Below are 15,910 nucleotides of genomic sequence, written 5' to 3' on the forward strand. Positions count from 1 at the left end.
ATTTTAATAAACCTACTTGAGTAAGTTTTCATATCAACAAACCACAACTAGCTAAACATAGATTAGTATAAATATACACAAAACCAACTAAACATATAAAAACACCAACTAAACACAATTAGGCTAGATTCTCAATTTACCCAGTATAACTGCTTATTATGAATTTTTTGTAGCTGTTTTTAATCTCATGCTTTAAATATTTTAAAGATTTTGTTATTAAGTCTTCAAAACAGTTGCTCAAAAACTGTAAGAGAAGATAGATTTTCAAAATTGTACTCTATTTTATAGTCGTTTTTTCACTGGTCAAAAAACATTTTAAGCTTCTTTTCAGGGTAAAATTTAAACTGGTCAATTTTTCAGATTGATATTCGAGTAAACTTAGCTAGGGTACAAATATAAATTAAGTACTAACTTTTAAGAGGTTAAGCACCGCGTAAGGTACGCACCCGCACATAGTACAAATTTAATATCTTAAAGCATCAACTTAAGGTACGCACGGAGCATAAAAAACCGTTTAATTTTAAAAAAGTTTAAAAAATAAACGATTTAATGAAAAAAAAATCTTAATAATAGGTTGTATAATGAATTTAAGTAATGTCTTTTGAAAAAACATACAGTTACGAATAAATGTTATAATGCTTAGAATTAGTCAATATAGTACTACTGACTCAGTAAAACAAAACCTAGCAAATAAATAAAATATTTTTAATAGTTTAACTATGCGTAAGCTTAATATTCGGAATAAGGCCTTAATTAAGGAAAAAGCTGTTGCTGTTTTTAAATTTATTGTATAAAATAAACAATAACAAAATAATAACAAACAAATAGATAATAACAAATAAACAATTAATAGCAAATAAATAAATATAAACAATAAAACAAAAAAAAATTACAACAAGATAAAAATGATGAAATAACTCAAACATATGCTAAAGCTTGCATTTTAATAGTTTGTACTTTTTTTATTTTTGCTCAAAAACAAACAAATAATGACAGAAATGACTTGGATTTATACATCTTAAGGTAAAAACAGAAGAAGCTTTTAATTTTATAGCTTATAATCAACTATTTTTCAAGTTTCAGCTGTTGAAAATTTATTTTAAATAAATAGCTTCTAACTCTTTTATTTTCGCTGTAAAGATAAACATTTTCATTGGAAACAACTCAAACTCTGTATTTGTACTTTTGAAGATAAAAACTAAAGAAGCTTCTATTTGTAAACCTATTAATATTTTATTAATAAATTTACGGCCGTTTGAAAACGATCTCAAACTAACAGTTTGTACCTCTTTTATTTTCGCTGTAAAGTTTAAAATTTTCATTGGATACAACTAAAACTTAGTATCTTTACTTTTTAAGATATAAACTAAAGAAGCTTTTATTTTTTAAACTTACAATCAACTATTTTTTAACCTACAGTTGTTTAAAACTTGTCTTAAAATATGAGTTTGTACCTTTTTTATTTTCGTTGTAAAGTAAACAAACATCTTTGGAAACAACTTAAATTCTGTATTTATACATTTAAAGACAAAAACTAAAGAAGCTGTCATTTTTATAGCATATAATGAACTATTTATTAAGTTTAAACTGTTTGAAATTTGTCACAATTAATTAGCTTGTACCTCTTTTACTTTCGCTGTAAAGTTTAAAATTTTCTATGGAAACAACTAAAACTTAGTATCTTTTCTTTTAAATATAAAAACTAAAGAAGCTTTTATTTTTAAACGTATTAATACTTTATTAATAAATTTACGGCCGTTTTAAATTTTTCTCAAATTAACAGTTTGTACCCCTTTTATTTTCGCTGTAAATTAAACAAATATCATTGAAAACAACTCAAACTTTGTATTTATACTTTTAAAGATAAAAACTAAAGAAGCTTTTATTTGTAAAGCTTATAATTAATTATTTTAAAACCTATAAGTGTTTAAAACTTGTCTCAAAATATGAGTTTGAATATTTTTTATTTTCGCTGTTAAGTTAACAAATATCATTGGATACAACTCAAACTCCGTATTTATACTTTTGAAGATAAAAACTAAAGAACCTTTTATCTTTAATGCATTTAATGAACTATTTTTCAAGTTTAATTCGTTTTAATTGTTTGTACCGTTTATAAAATTAAATGTACATTGTACATGCTCTTCTTTAAAAAGTCTACGCGGTCATTACTTAAATTTTTTATACAAAAAACAACCTATTTCTACGTCATTTTTTATACCTTTATTAAACTACATCTGTTTCCGGCTAAACTTTTGTTTAAAAACCAAAATAACATTAGAAAATTTTTCTCAAATAACAGTTTGTAGTTTGTACCTCTTTTATTTTCGCTGTAAATTAAACAACTATCATTGGAAACAACTCAAACTCTATATTTATATTTTTAAAGCTAATAACTAAAGAAGCTTTTATTTTTAAAACTCACAATCGACTATTTTTAACCTAAAGTTGTTTAAAACTTGTCTTAAAATATGAGTTTGTACCTTTTTTATTTTTGTTGTAAAGTTAACAAACATCTTTGGAAACAACTTAAACTCTATTTAAAGACAAAAACTAAAGAAGCTATCATTTTTATAGCATATAATGAACTATTTATCAAGTTTAAACTGTTTGAAATTTGTCACGATTAATTAGCTTGTATCTCTTTTATTTTAGCTATAAAATTAACAACTATCATTGGAAACAACTTAAACTCTGTATTTATGCTTTTCAAGATAAAAACTAAAGAAGCTTTAATTTTTAAAACTCAAACAATATTTTTCAAATTTCAGCCGTTGAAAATTTATCTCAAATTAATAGCTTGTACCTCTTTTATTTTCGCTGTAAATTAGACAACTATCATTGAGAACAACTCAAACTTTATATTTATACTGTTAAAGATAAAAACTAAAGAAGCTTTATTTGTAAACTTATTAATACCTTAACAATAAATTCACGGCCGTTTTAAATTTTTCTCAAATTAACAGTTTTTATCTCTTTTATCTCCAAATAACCATTGTTACCGTAAAATATTAGATAGAAAAACTTTAAAAATTTCTTATAGTTGTATGAAAAATGTTATGTCAATGATACAATCACATAATAATTTTGTTTTATCTAAATATAATGAGTTGACAGCACAAATTAATAAAAACAATAAACCTAACACATTAAAAATAATAGCAACTATTCAGATAACACACACGTAATTAATATTAGTTTAGACATAAAAGGATAACAATTGTAAAAATAACAAGGTTAATATAAACAATAATGATAACATTAATCTTATTAAGTTTGAGTTGTTTCCAATGAAAATGTTTATCTTTACAGCGAAAATAAAAGAGTTAGAAGCTATTTATTTAAAATAAATTTTCAACAGCTGAAACTTAAAAAAATAGTTGATTATAAGCTATAAAATTAAAAGCTTCTTCTGTTTTTACTTAAGATGTATAAATCCAAGTCATTTCTGTCATTATTTGTTTGTTTTTGAGCAAAAATAAAAAAAGTACAAACTATTAAAATGCAAGCTTTAGCATATGTTTGAGTTATTTCATCATTTTTATCTTGTTGTAATTTTTTTTTGTTTTATTGTTTATATTTATTTATTTGCTATTAATTGTTTATTTGTTATTATCTATTTGTTTGTTATTATTTTGTTATTGTTTATTTTATACAATAAATTTAAAAACAGCAACAGCTTTTTCCTTAATTAAGGCCTTATTCCGAATATTAAGCTTACGCATAGTTAAACTATTAAAAATATTTTATTTATTTGCTAGGTTTTGTTTTACTGAGTCAGTAGTACTATATTGACTAATTCTAAGCATTATAACATTTATTCGTAACTGTATGTTTTTTCAAAAGACATTACTTAAATTCATTATACAACCTATTATTAAGATTTTTTTTTCATTAAATCGTTTATTTTTTAAACTTTTTTAAAATTAAACGGTTTTTTATGCTCCGTGCGTACCTTAAGTTGATGCTTTAAGATATTAAATTTGTACTATGTGCGGGTGCGTACCTTACGCGGTGCTTAACCTCTTAAAAGTTAGTACTTAATTTATATTTGTACCCTAGCTAAGTTTACTCGAATATCAATCTGAAAAATTGACCAGTTTAAATTTTACCCTGAAAAGAAGCTTAAAATGTTTTTTGACCAGTGAAATTGACCAGTGAAAAAACGACTATACTCTATTTTTCATTTTTAGTTTACAACTTTCATTTAGAACCTATTGAATTTCTATTTTTGATTGTTTATATCTTGAAAGCTACTCTGAATTTAAAAAACAGTAAAAAACTGACAGCTTAGTTTTAGTAAGAAAATGACTAACTTTAAAGTAAATTAATTCTTTTACAACCTAAACTTATTGGAATTCCGAATTTTGTTTATGTTGAAGACAAGTTAAAAAAAAAATTTGAATAAAATTAGCTGCATATAGCTAGTTTTTATAGTAGTAAATTATTAATATTGCTTAATTTCATGTAGATGAAGTTGTTTTGTATTATTTTACTCTTTGGATTCTTATATGTAGTTAAAGGAGAAAGATCATCTCCTTTATTGCTTTGGGGAAAACGATCAAAGTTAGTTTAGAATGTTTTTAAATTACTCACTTATCTTTTTCTTAATTTGCTTCAAATAAAACTGTTTATTATAAAGCTTTCTTTATTCGAACAGTAACTTTTTACATAATAATTAACTGTAAAACAAATAAAATATATAGAAAAGTTGGTTTTATACTCTTAACATTTTTTTTAAATAGGGTTGCCACACACTCGGGATAACTCAGTACAGTTTGAATTTTTTTTAAATCTCAGGATAACTCTGGATAGTTTGAAATTTGAAAAAAACTAAAGAAGACTTAAGCCAGTTTAGTTTAAAGAAATAAATGCTAAAAAGTTGAAAGAAATTTTTAAAGTCTCAGTTTAGTTTTTTCTACATCTTGAATGACATTTAGTTTTTCCAATGTCAATTTTATGATATTTCAAAACCCATTTCATTTAATTTATTAAAGTTTTTTTTTTTTCCTATTTGCTTTAAATTTTATATGTGAAATAAAAAAAAACTCAGTATGACTCAGGACAGTTTGAGATCACTAAGGATATTTTTTGACTCAAACAGTAACAACCCTAGTTACGATTTAAAAAACAATTTTAAAGAGTAGTATATAATAAAAATGTAATATTTTTTGTTAAAAAAAAAAGATTTTATATTTACTTAAACATGTGACAGTCTTCAAAACAAAATTAACAGTAGTTGCAAAACCAAGTTGACTCGAGCAACCAGTCTAAATGATAGATCACTATTCAATGAAGATATGTTATCCTGCTTGTCTCAACAAAACTTTGAGAAAGTTGTTGTGTTACTTCAAGATGAGGTAGTGAGTTTTAATTTTCTAAGTTATTTTAAACATGGTTGTCACACGTTTTAAGCTTCATATAATAATATTTGTTTTTTTTCACTCTCAGAATTATTGTTTTTATTTTATGTTAATTTTTTTTATAGTATCCCCGAAAAAGATTCTAAATTTTGTTTAAAAGTCACATTTTTTAAAACTTGGGTTAGCTTACCTCTAAAGCTTGCCTCCCAGCCCTATGTAAACTGTATAGGAGATAAAAATTGTCAACAAAGAAAGGCAATTCTAACAAAACCACCCTGTGTAAAACTTAAGAAATTTTGAAGAAAGTTTAACAGCAGTTATTTTTTAAATTGTTTGTAATTTTCCTTGTTTTTATAATTTTTTCAATTAAAAAGTGCCAGCATAAAAATTTCTTCAAACCATCTTAAATTTTGCACTAGATAGTTTCATGATAAGTGCCACATGTAAAACAATTTTAAGCTAAAATCTTAAAGGTCATTTTTTTTTATACAGTTTTTGTTGGGCTTGTTTTCAAAAAGGGTCTTGGTGGAAAGCTTTATAGGTAATCTACCTAACCAATTTTTTTTTGTGACCTTTAAAATCTATTTGGAACCTTTTAAAGAGGAACCAAGAAATTTAGTCAAAAAAAAAACATAATAATGTACTTTCTATTTTAATGTTTACTGAAAATTTACTACGTTAACTCCATTATTATCATATTATTGACTACAACATTACTGTAGTCACATTTCAACTTTTTATAAGTTTTTATCTTAACAGAAAACTAATTGAGTTTTTTTTTAAAGATATTAAAATACTTTTATTTAAACACAAATTAAAAATTATTAAAGTTGGTTGGTTTCAGAAAAGCACAGTGAAGAAAAACTCCTTGTGTTTAAATACTATATTAGCAATGAAAAATCTGAAACCATAATAAGTGTAAATACAAACACATATATATAATATTAACATTGATATATAATAAAATGAGCTACAGTTCAATTATGATACATTTCCTCCAACTCATTCAAAGCACTCTGCCTTCTACTTTGGAGTACTCTACTCTCAAGCTTTTCTGGCACATTAAAACCTTGCTCTGCAAGGTAAGTGGCACTTATTTTTTATGGGGACTAAAGGAGCAGAAATGTGCTCACTCAACTCATCTATCAATCTCACTTGTTTCATCAGTATTAGCACCGTTGGAATCTTCTGTAACTTTTACATGAGAATCAGGATGTTGATGGCGTACACTGTCCTCTTGTGAGTTGGGTAGATTTCTCTGCTAACCATTGAAAGCTTTTGTTTCAATATTTTTCAAGACTGGGTTATTAAACCTTAAAAATCTTCTGTTTCTACATGTCAGTCTCAGTGGGCCAGCAGTTCTCACCACAAACTGATCATGTGGAAGGACCTCCATTACCACTCCACTCTTGTCCTATTTAGGTGGATGGTCACCGCCTTGGTTCTCCAGTAGACACCTACTGCTATCATCCTATTGTTATGGTTAATCGCTCCTGCAATGTTTTCAAAAGGACTTTTAGCAGGATCAGATAACTCTTGTGGTAAGGATGGTTGAAAGGCGCCTTGAGTATTTTCCAATTTGAGTTGATTTTACCTGCTCTCGAAGTTAAAGCTCTTGTTTAGTTTCTTTCATCTTCTGCTGGGTCTGTTACCAGCATACCTTCTGTGATGTCAATGACCTGGTTGTGGTCCTTGCATGATATTTCCATAGTTTTTGAAGAGTGGTTTGAAAAGGTTGTAACCACCTCAGTGGAAGCCTACTGGTACCATTCTTCTATTGTTCTCCAACTGGCAATGATCTCTTGGGGTATTTTGAGGCATGTTAATATGGGTTTCTTTATTGACAGTACTATGTTGTGCATGTTCCACAGGAAATTTTTGCTGTAAGCTTTTGTTTGCGCCTCCTTTGGAACTTTCTTCTTTGTTAAGCAATTACACTATGTGAGTTCAGCTCACTTTAATCTTTTTCATTTAAATTTGCAACAATTTTAGAATGCTGATGAGGCAGCTGAGAACCAAAAGTGGAAAAATCTCTATTAATAATCAGGGAGTCAATCACTGTTTTATATGATAGAAAAAACCCATTTACTGAGTCGCTAATATAGATAAAACTATTGACCTGATTTCCCTATTCTGATTGATACAGGAAGTAAATCATTCTCACCAAAACCAGCATCTTGCAAGTCTTTCCATCCCCAAAGATTCAACTCTGCACTAGTATCAGTTAAAGCATTTACCTTAAAAAACTTACTTGCTCTGTATTTAGTAATTTTAATTGATGCACGTGGATGGTTTAAGACTTTAAATTAATTCAATTTTTTCCTGTTAAATATAATTGTATTCAACATAATTCCCTTATTAGCTTTATTAGCATAAAACAGGAATTGTAATCTTGGGTTTGACCAGCATTATTATCATGAGCTTGAACAGCATTAACATTCTTTGTCTGGTTGCACCAAAACAAGATTAACAATATCTAAAAGGTTTTACATTTCTAGTTGCTTTTTCTTTGAATGGATAGAACAATTTTTTACAGCTCTGGTATGGGACGTAATCAGACTTATCTCCTACATTGAAAGTTTTTTTTTTTTTTGACTTTGGAAAGGAACAGGGTTCTCACTTCCCTATAAATCCCTAGAAATTTGCAATATTCTGAAAAATCTCTAGAAATCCCTAGAAAAAGTTGAACCAATGTAAAAGTCCCTAAAATTTATGTATTTTTGCTTAGTGAAGAAAATTTTTGTGATAATATGACCAATATTTTTATTTTTGGTTTTATAAATTTTATTTTTATTTTAGAGTTATATGCACTCCTTTTCAGAGTGAAAAACATAAAATGCATTTTAAAAATACTCTTGTTGCTGTAGTAACTAGATTTTTTTTGTATCACAGGGTTGCCACTCGGTCAGGAAAAATTAAAAAAAATTACAAAAGTCAGGAAAAAATAGGGGGTTTTGAAAAAAAGTCTGGATAAGTCAGGAATTTTGATGAAATTTAAAAAAAAGTCAGATTTTGTCAGTTTAAATTTACAAAATTCCTTGTTTTCCAAAGCCTTCAAATGGTGAAAATTAATTAAAAATCTATTAAAGTCAAAAAAAAAATTCCAAAACTTTCCTAGAAATTTACAAAAATATTTAATTTTATTTCCAATGCCTTTTTCATCTGGTATAAATTAGTAAAATATCCTTTATAAAACTGCTAAAATTTTCTATTAACATAATGAACAAGTACCTTACTTGAACAAGCAGATTTTGTAAGCTTTTTAGTATTGATGATCTGTAGCAAGGACACTTCCATAGTGAAACTGTGATATAAACACAGAAGTTTATCTAGCGTAACTTTAGAATCAAAGTGTTTTTTGTTTAAGTAAATAATTGAGTTCTTTATAACTAAGCAGTTAATTTAGTATTTTATGTAACAAGTTAATGTGTATATTGAAGCGGACACAGACCAGATGAAGGAAAATATATCTTCATTGGATGAAGAGGTTGAACTGCTAATAAAAAAACGAAGAAAATAAATTTTAGTACATAAATTAAAAAAAAAACAGTATTTAATTAAGTTCTTTATTGTTTTAATGTTTTAACTGTAAAAGTTTGTTATTGTTAAAAGGTTTGAGTTGTGAAAGTTCCTTATTGATTTAAGGTTTTAATTGTAAAACTTCCTTATATGTCGTTTCGTTTATTTAGATACATTTATGCTAGGAAATTCTAAAAAATTGTGTTCTTTATTGTTTTAAGGTTTCAACTGTAAAAATTTGTTTATGTTTTAAGATTTTAGTTGTGAAAGTTAATTCAATGTTTTAATTGTAAATGTTCCTTATATGTTGTTTGTTTATCTAGATACATTTATGCTAGGAAAAGCTAAAAAAATGTGTCTTTTTTCAGACAAGCTGTGTTTATAAGGTAATAATACAAGTGTTTTGCTGATAGAGCTGTTTATTACAAACATCAATCATACACAGATGGTTTAAGTGATGTACTGGAAGTTTGATGATAGAATTCAGCAAAAAAACTGTTGTTTTTAACCTGAATTAAAGTTAGATTGAAAGCTTTATATAGTTTCAAGTGTTTAGATTATGTATTTAAGAATAAGTTTAATTTAAGAGTTTGATTTAGAAAAGTCAGGAAAATTTTGGTAAAAAGTCAGGAAAAGTCAGGAATTTTTTTTCAGCTTGATCAGTGGCAACCATGGTATCACTTTTTTTGTACGATTTTATGATGAGTGAAAAAGTACATTTTAGCCTGAAAATTGTTTAGTGACGTAACATGCTTATTTCTTCAAAAAAAAATTGACAAATTTTGAATACCCTATTACAAAAAACTCAGATGTCCAATTTTTAGATGATAAAACTAATAAGTAGTTAATCAGCTACTGTATCTACTGTATTGTTATTCAGAAATAAAAAACTGAAAAGAAGCTATACTTCATGTATTTCCCTATAATTTTTTTTTTTGAAATTTTAGTGGGAACCTTGAAGGAAGATACCTGATACTGTGCGTGAGTTCTTTATTCAGGGTTGTCAAAAAAGCTTAAATCTTGGAAAAACCTGGAGTTCAACAATTTAGGCTAAAAAACCTGAAAAAATCTTGAATTGTAAGCAACTTTTACATCTTAAGTAGAAAAAATTTATTTTGACAGATAGAATCTGTAGTATAGATGAAAATTCTTGTCATCATCAAAAATTTTTTTGTTAAAAAAACACATTTTAACTTAACTGTAAGATATCTTTTCAATGTTGTTATACTATTCAATACATTTTTTTTTACCTTAAGCTTGATTTTAAACCAAAAATAGATCCTTAAACGTGTAATTTTTAAATTCTGGAGAAAAATTGCCAAAAACATTTGGCAACCCTGTCTATTGCATGCCTACCCATTTTTTGCTTTAAATGAGCAAAATTATATCAAAGTATGGAAATGATCTAGACAAAGTTTATTCAGTGCTGAGTACTTCTCTTTTATTGTAACTGTCACCTGCAAGCACATTTTCTTTCCACATTTACACTCACTGACTGCTATAAAATAAAAAGTTTCTGCTTTGCTGAAAACCTGGGTTGCAAATGTTCTAAATGGTTCATCAATTCAATCCATTTATTCAATGTAATCTTGATGTAAGCTCATAAGTTCTGCCCTTTTGAATCCAATTGCAACTTTTATGACCACTACTGACTATTTCAGTTTAGCCACATGTTCTTCTAACTTAGCCATCAGCCTAGGATCATTTGTCAACTTGCGCACATTGAAAAAGCTGTATACTTGCATTTTGGCTGCTTATATTTTACCCAGTTTTGAAAAGCTGCCACCTGCAAATAAAGGCAAGCCATGTTTCTTGGCTGATACCCGGTCAACTCTTGGCGTTATCAGTTAAAGTGCGTTTGGCATTACAACAGCTTGAGTGTTTGGCGTCTTGTAGTTGCATCCATGAAATGGGGACTTTATTAGAAGCATCATAAGCTGAATAGGTTTATTTTGTATGAAGAAAAACTCCTTGTGTTTAAATATTTAATTAACAATAAAAATCTGAAATGATAATAAGTGTAAATATGAACATTGATATATAATAAAATGAGCTACAGTTTAATTATGCTACACACAGTATCACTTTAGCACAGAGGGGAACACTACAGTTTTTTTTTACAAAAATTAACAATTGCTCTTATATGAAAGATTAAGGTATAAACTACAAGTCAGTTTTTTATAAAATATAAAATTTTTAAGTACTTTTTGAGATATAGATGTTTTTATAAAAAGTTTATACAAATGTATGAGCTGCAAATTTTTCAGAGTCAAATTTCTGAAAAGTTTCAAAATTCACTAAAAATATATCTACTCCTTCATTTTTTGAGCTAGAGACCTCAAATTTTCAGAAAAAAATTCTTTTATAATTTAAAAAAAATTTAATGGTTAGTTTTTACAAATATTTAAAAATTAAAGTTTTAGACAGAACAAACAATTTTTTTTTAACAGCATTTATATTTTTCAAAATTAAAAATATTCCTGCATTAAACCAATTCAAATAATAGTAGTAGACTTACTGTGAAAATTTGAAGAAAATTGGTTAAAAATGAAGGAGGAGATAGATTTTAAGTGAAATAGTTTTTTTTTTGCGTTTTTACTTTGAGCCTTTTGAGCCTTGAGAAACCAATTGAGGTCACCGACTTTGAATGCTTATATCTTGAAAGTAACCTTGAATTTTGTTAAGCACTTAAAAACATCTAAAAACTCAGATTAAACTCTACAAATTTAAATCAATTGTAAAAATCAATTCGGACCCTTCTTATTTTATTTTTACCTTATGCTTACTTGAAGTTGAATACATAGTTATCAACATTCTCTGTGATCTTTTTTAACACTGTTGTATGTGTTTTTAAAAGACTGTTTTATAGATGCATTTTAACTTGTGTGTTTTTAAGATATTTAAATTTGAATTAAATTTTACTAAATTTACATTCACTTAGTTCAACGTGGACACTTTAAGAAAACTGACTTCAGAATACTATCAGTCTGAAAAAATTCTTCAATTAAAAGTAAGAGTAAAAAAAATGTTTGTATAAATATTACTTTATGTAAAAAGTTTAAACTAAAATGAAAAATATTGAACGAAAAAAATAAATAAATAAAATACTCCAAGTTTATAAATTTTAAGTAGTGTAACTATTTTTTAAACAATGCTTTTTTGTGTTGTATTACACACTTATTAAATTGTTTTGTTTATAGCATAAAAGAAAATTAATTATTTTATAAAAAACTTTGCAATAAGTATACTTACATAATTGCACTGTTGCCACTTACTGTGAAGGCTAGTAATAAAGTTTAACACTTCATAAAAATTCTTAAATAAAATACTGAGATGTTTAAGCTAGTTTGAAGATTTTTACAAAACTCAGGCTAGTTTTTTATTTTATTCAAAAAAAGACATTTGTTTTAATGATAACTTAAAAAAGTTTGTTTATTTTTGATAAGTTTAAGTTGTGTCAATTGTTTTTGTGTACTTTATAGTCTGTGCGTTCATTTAAGGGCATAAAGAGGGGTTTAGTTAGGGATTTTTTTACATAAATTAACATCAAGTCTTATGTAAAAGCTCTAAGTATAAACTAAATACCAGTTTTTATACAAAAAAAAGGTTTTAGTAAATTTTTGATATATAGCTGTTTCTGTAAAAAGTTTTTATTACAAATGTTTGCACCAGAACTTTTTCATTGTGTATTTTCTAATAAATTAAAAACAATATATTTAAGTTGTTTTATTTTTATTATGTTAAAGCAGTTCACCTTAAATTTTCAGGAAATACTCCATAAACATTTGAAAAAGTTTTGAATGTTAGAATTATATGAATACTGAAAATTTAAAGTTTGGTATTAAGTACAGAAATATGGTTGCATTCTTTAAATTTTTGTTTCAAAAAAAAAAAAATAAAATAAAATATATAAAAATGTTGGTAATTACTTTAAAGATTGGATGAAGATTGGTTAAAAATGAAGGCGAATATAGACTTTTAGTAAAATTGTCTTTTTTTGATTTTTTAGTTTAGGCGTTCTACAAAGAACTTATTGAACTCACTGACTTTCATTGCTCGTATCTCATAAGTTAGCTAGAATAATGTTAAGCTGTGAAAAGTGTTTGATATTTAAGATAGAAATACAAAAAAAAGATCAACTTGTAGAAAACAAGGTGGACCCCCTATGTATTTAATAGTTTTACTTTGAATTTTTACATCAGTCACGTTTGCCAAAAAACCTGCAATCTTAGAAAAACCTAAAATTTGACAATTTCCACAAATAAAACCCTGAAAAAACCTTAAATTTCAAACAAAATCTTTAAAAAATTTGGTAAAACCTGGAGTAGTAAACAAATTATAGATATAAACGTACGGAATTTTGATTAGATACAAAAGATCTATCATAAAGATTAAAAGATTTAATATAATTTTAAAAAATATTAAAAAACACATTTAAAATACCTTTAGAGTATCTTTTCATTTTTGTTATACTATCTAAGGCAGTTTTAACCTGAATTTAATTTCAAACTAAAAATTAATCAAAAAACCTGGAAGAAAATTACAAAAACATCTATCAATCCTGCATCAGTGGTTTAATATTTTTTTTTCTAGTTTATTCAACATTAAACACTATCTCAAGCCAGTCTGTAGTGATTCAGACTAGTTTTTATGAATAAACAGTTTTTTTTTTGCTTAAAAAATTGATAACATTTGCAAAATTAAACCTTGATGTATTATTTAAAGTTTTTTAACAGAATTTCTTAATATTTTTAAACCTTAGATGCTTGTTAAATACAAAAAAAACTTTTTAGAACTATTTACAACTCCCCTCAACACTATCTGTGCAGAATTTTGTTCAAGAAAGTAAATTTTCAGATATATTCAAAGATAACGAAGTTAAAGTTGTTCATGTAGCTTCTGGTCTTGAAAATGCTGGTATTTTTGAATAGCTTATTTTTTATAAAACTTTTTTTTCTTTTTTTTGTATTTGAGATATAGAATAATTTAAGTTTTTGAATTAATTGAGTAAAAATTTATTTACAATAAATTTAGTATTTAGATAGAAAATAGTATTAATTTGCAAAGTACTTACTGTGTTGAAACTGATGTATGTTTCTCTGTGTTTAACTAATAACACAATTCCATTAAGTTCTGAAAAGATAAGAATTCAATGGCACTGTTAATAATTTATCACATAAAAAATTCGTTACATTTAATAGAGCAAGTTTTTTACAATTTATTGTTTTTGTTATATTCCAACTAACTTATTTTATTTGGACCTCTTTTAACAAACATATTACCAATTTAATGTATTTGAACATTTGTATTTGAATTTAAAAATATGTAACTATAGTGTTAAATTAAGGTTTATATAACTTTTTTTTTCACTTTACTAAACGTATTTATTACTCAGTTTTTATTTTAAAGATATTTGTCTGATATTTACCATTGAAATATACTTTTGTTAGCAAATCAAATCACTAGTTATTTGTCTGATGATGATCATACAAATACTATGCTAATTTGGACTGCAAGCAATAACATTGTTAACAAAAGAAGTAAAAGAGAAGTCTTATCAAAAGAAAAAGTTAAAGTGTACAATAAATGCATTACAAATGAATGCATGATATTTTGTTTTGATGAGGTTAAGTTCTACGATTCAAGCCTGAATAAGAAGATGATTAAACTTAATTTAACAACTGACAACTCTTATACAACTGACTGTCAGGACAAAAGTGAAGTCCAAAAATCATGGTTTTTGCTAATTGTTGTACAATTAAATTTTTTCAATATGTTATCTACAACTAAAAATAACCGATAGCCTAAAACTAGATATTTTCTATTATAAAATTTGCAACAGTGTTTTCTTTTTAATTTAGACCTGACATTTTATAAAAATTTACCAAATTGAAGCTGAACTTGATTAATGTATTAAAATTTAAACAAGTTGTGATGTTTTTTAATAATCAATATGAATAGCTGTTCTCAAATTAAGGGCATGGGGGGGTTAAAACACTTTTTTTTCAAAATTTGATTATATTTTATATAGTTTTTAATAAGCTATAAGATGCTTTTTATAGATTATAAAAATTCAAAATAATTTTTGAGATATAACCGGTCAAAGTCGGAGGTAGAAATAGGATCCTTATGGTAGGCGCAAACTAAAACGGCAAACATAGACTATTTCACTAAAAATCTATCTTCTCCTACGTTTTTTGAGATAACTACCTCAAATTTTCAGGAAGTATTCCTTAATATATCTAGAAAATTCTGTCAGAAAGAATTTTTAAAAACTTGAAAAATAAAAGTTCAATACAAGAAATAAACAAAACAAACAGTTTTTTTTTGTTTTTTTATTATAAATTTCTTATTTTTTTATTTTTTTAAAATTTTGTTCTGACAAAATTTTCTAAATATTGCAAGGTACATTTCCTGAAAACTTGAGGTAGCTATTTCAAAAAACGTAGGAGAAGATAGATTTTTAGTGATTTCTAGTTATTTGCTGTTTAGTTGGCGCCTCCCATAAGGATCCTAATGCTGCCTCCGACTTTGACCGGCTGTATCTCAAAATTTTTTTGAATTTTTATTATCTGTAAAAAGCATCTTGTAGCTTAGTAAAAACTATATAAAATAAGATCAAATTAAAAAAAAAGTGTTTTACCCTTCATAATGCCCTTAAGAGTGAGATTACGAGGAAATATCAACTATTTTGTAAACTTATTAAATACAAGTGGGAGATTTCTTAAACATCAGTAGCTTTCACCCGCATGTAGGTGATGTTGCCTCCGCTGTGAAGACGTTTTCTATAACTTATAAAAATGTTTATTATAGTTGTTTTACATTTTTGAATGTGTTATTAATATTTTTTACAGGTTTAAAGGAAACTTTACTACAACTGAAAACAACAAAATTCAAATTAGGTATTAATTTTATTCAATAATAGTTTCTTAGACTTGTAAAACTTGTCAATTATATTTAGTTGTTTATAGATTTTTTAAGCTTAAGTTATATGAATTTAAAAATAGTTTCTAGGAATAAACATTTAC

At 26.0% G+C, this 15,910-nt stretch overlaps 1 protein-coding gene across 1 annotated transcript in view; it reads left to right on the top strand.

The window, feature by feature from the left end:
• Positions 1-4,533: 4,533 nt before the first annotated feature.
• Positions 4,534-15,910, top strand: part of LOC145834095 (V-type proton ATPase subunit S1-like) — a 28,427-nt gene continuing 17,050 nt past the window's right edge. Inside the window, exons 1-6 of the mRNA XM_082941440.1 lie at positions 4,534-4,566; positions 5,237-5,360; positions 11,824-11,892; positions 13,676-13,799; positions 14,333-14,618; positions 15,737-15,784. Coding sequence (XP_082797566.1) covers positions 5,301-5,360; positions 11,824-11,892; positions 13,676-13,799; positions 14,333-14,618; positions 15,737-15,784 — 587 coding nt within the window. The 5' untranslated portion in view covers positions 4,534-4,566; positions 5,237-5,300. The remainder of the gene's footprint in view (positions 4,567-5,236; positions 5,361-11,823; positions 11,893-13,675; positions 13,800-14,332; positions 14,619-15,736; positions 15,785-15,910) is intronic.

The sequence above is a fragment of the Thalia democratica genome, chromosome 4 (genome assembly GCF_965202585.1).
Source record: "Thalia democratica chromosome 4, ktThaDemo2.hap1.1, whole genome shotgun sequence".
Classification (NCBI taxonomy): domain Eukaryota; kingdom Metazoa; phylum Chordata; class Thaliacea; order Salpida; family Salpidae; genus Thalia; species Thalia democratica.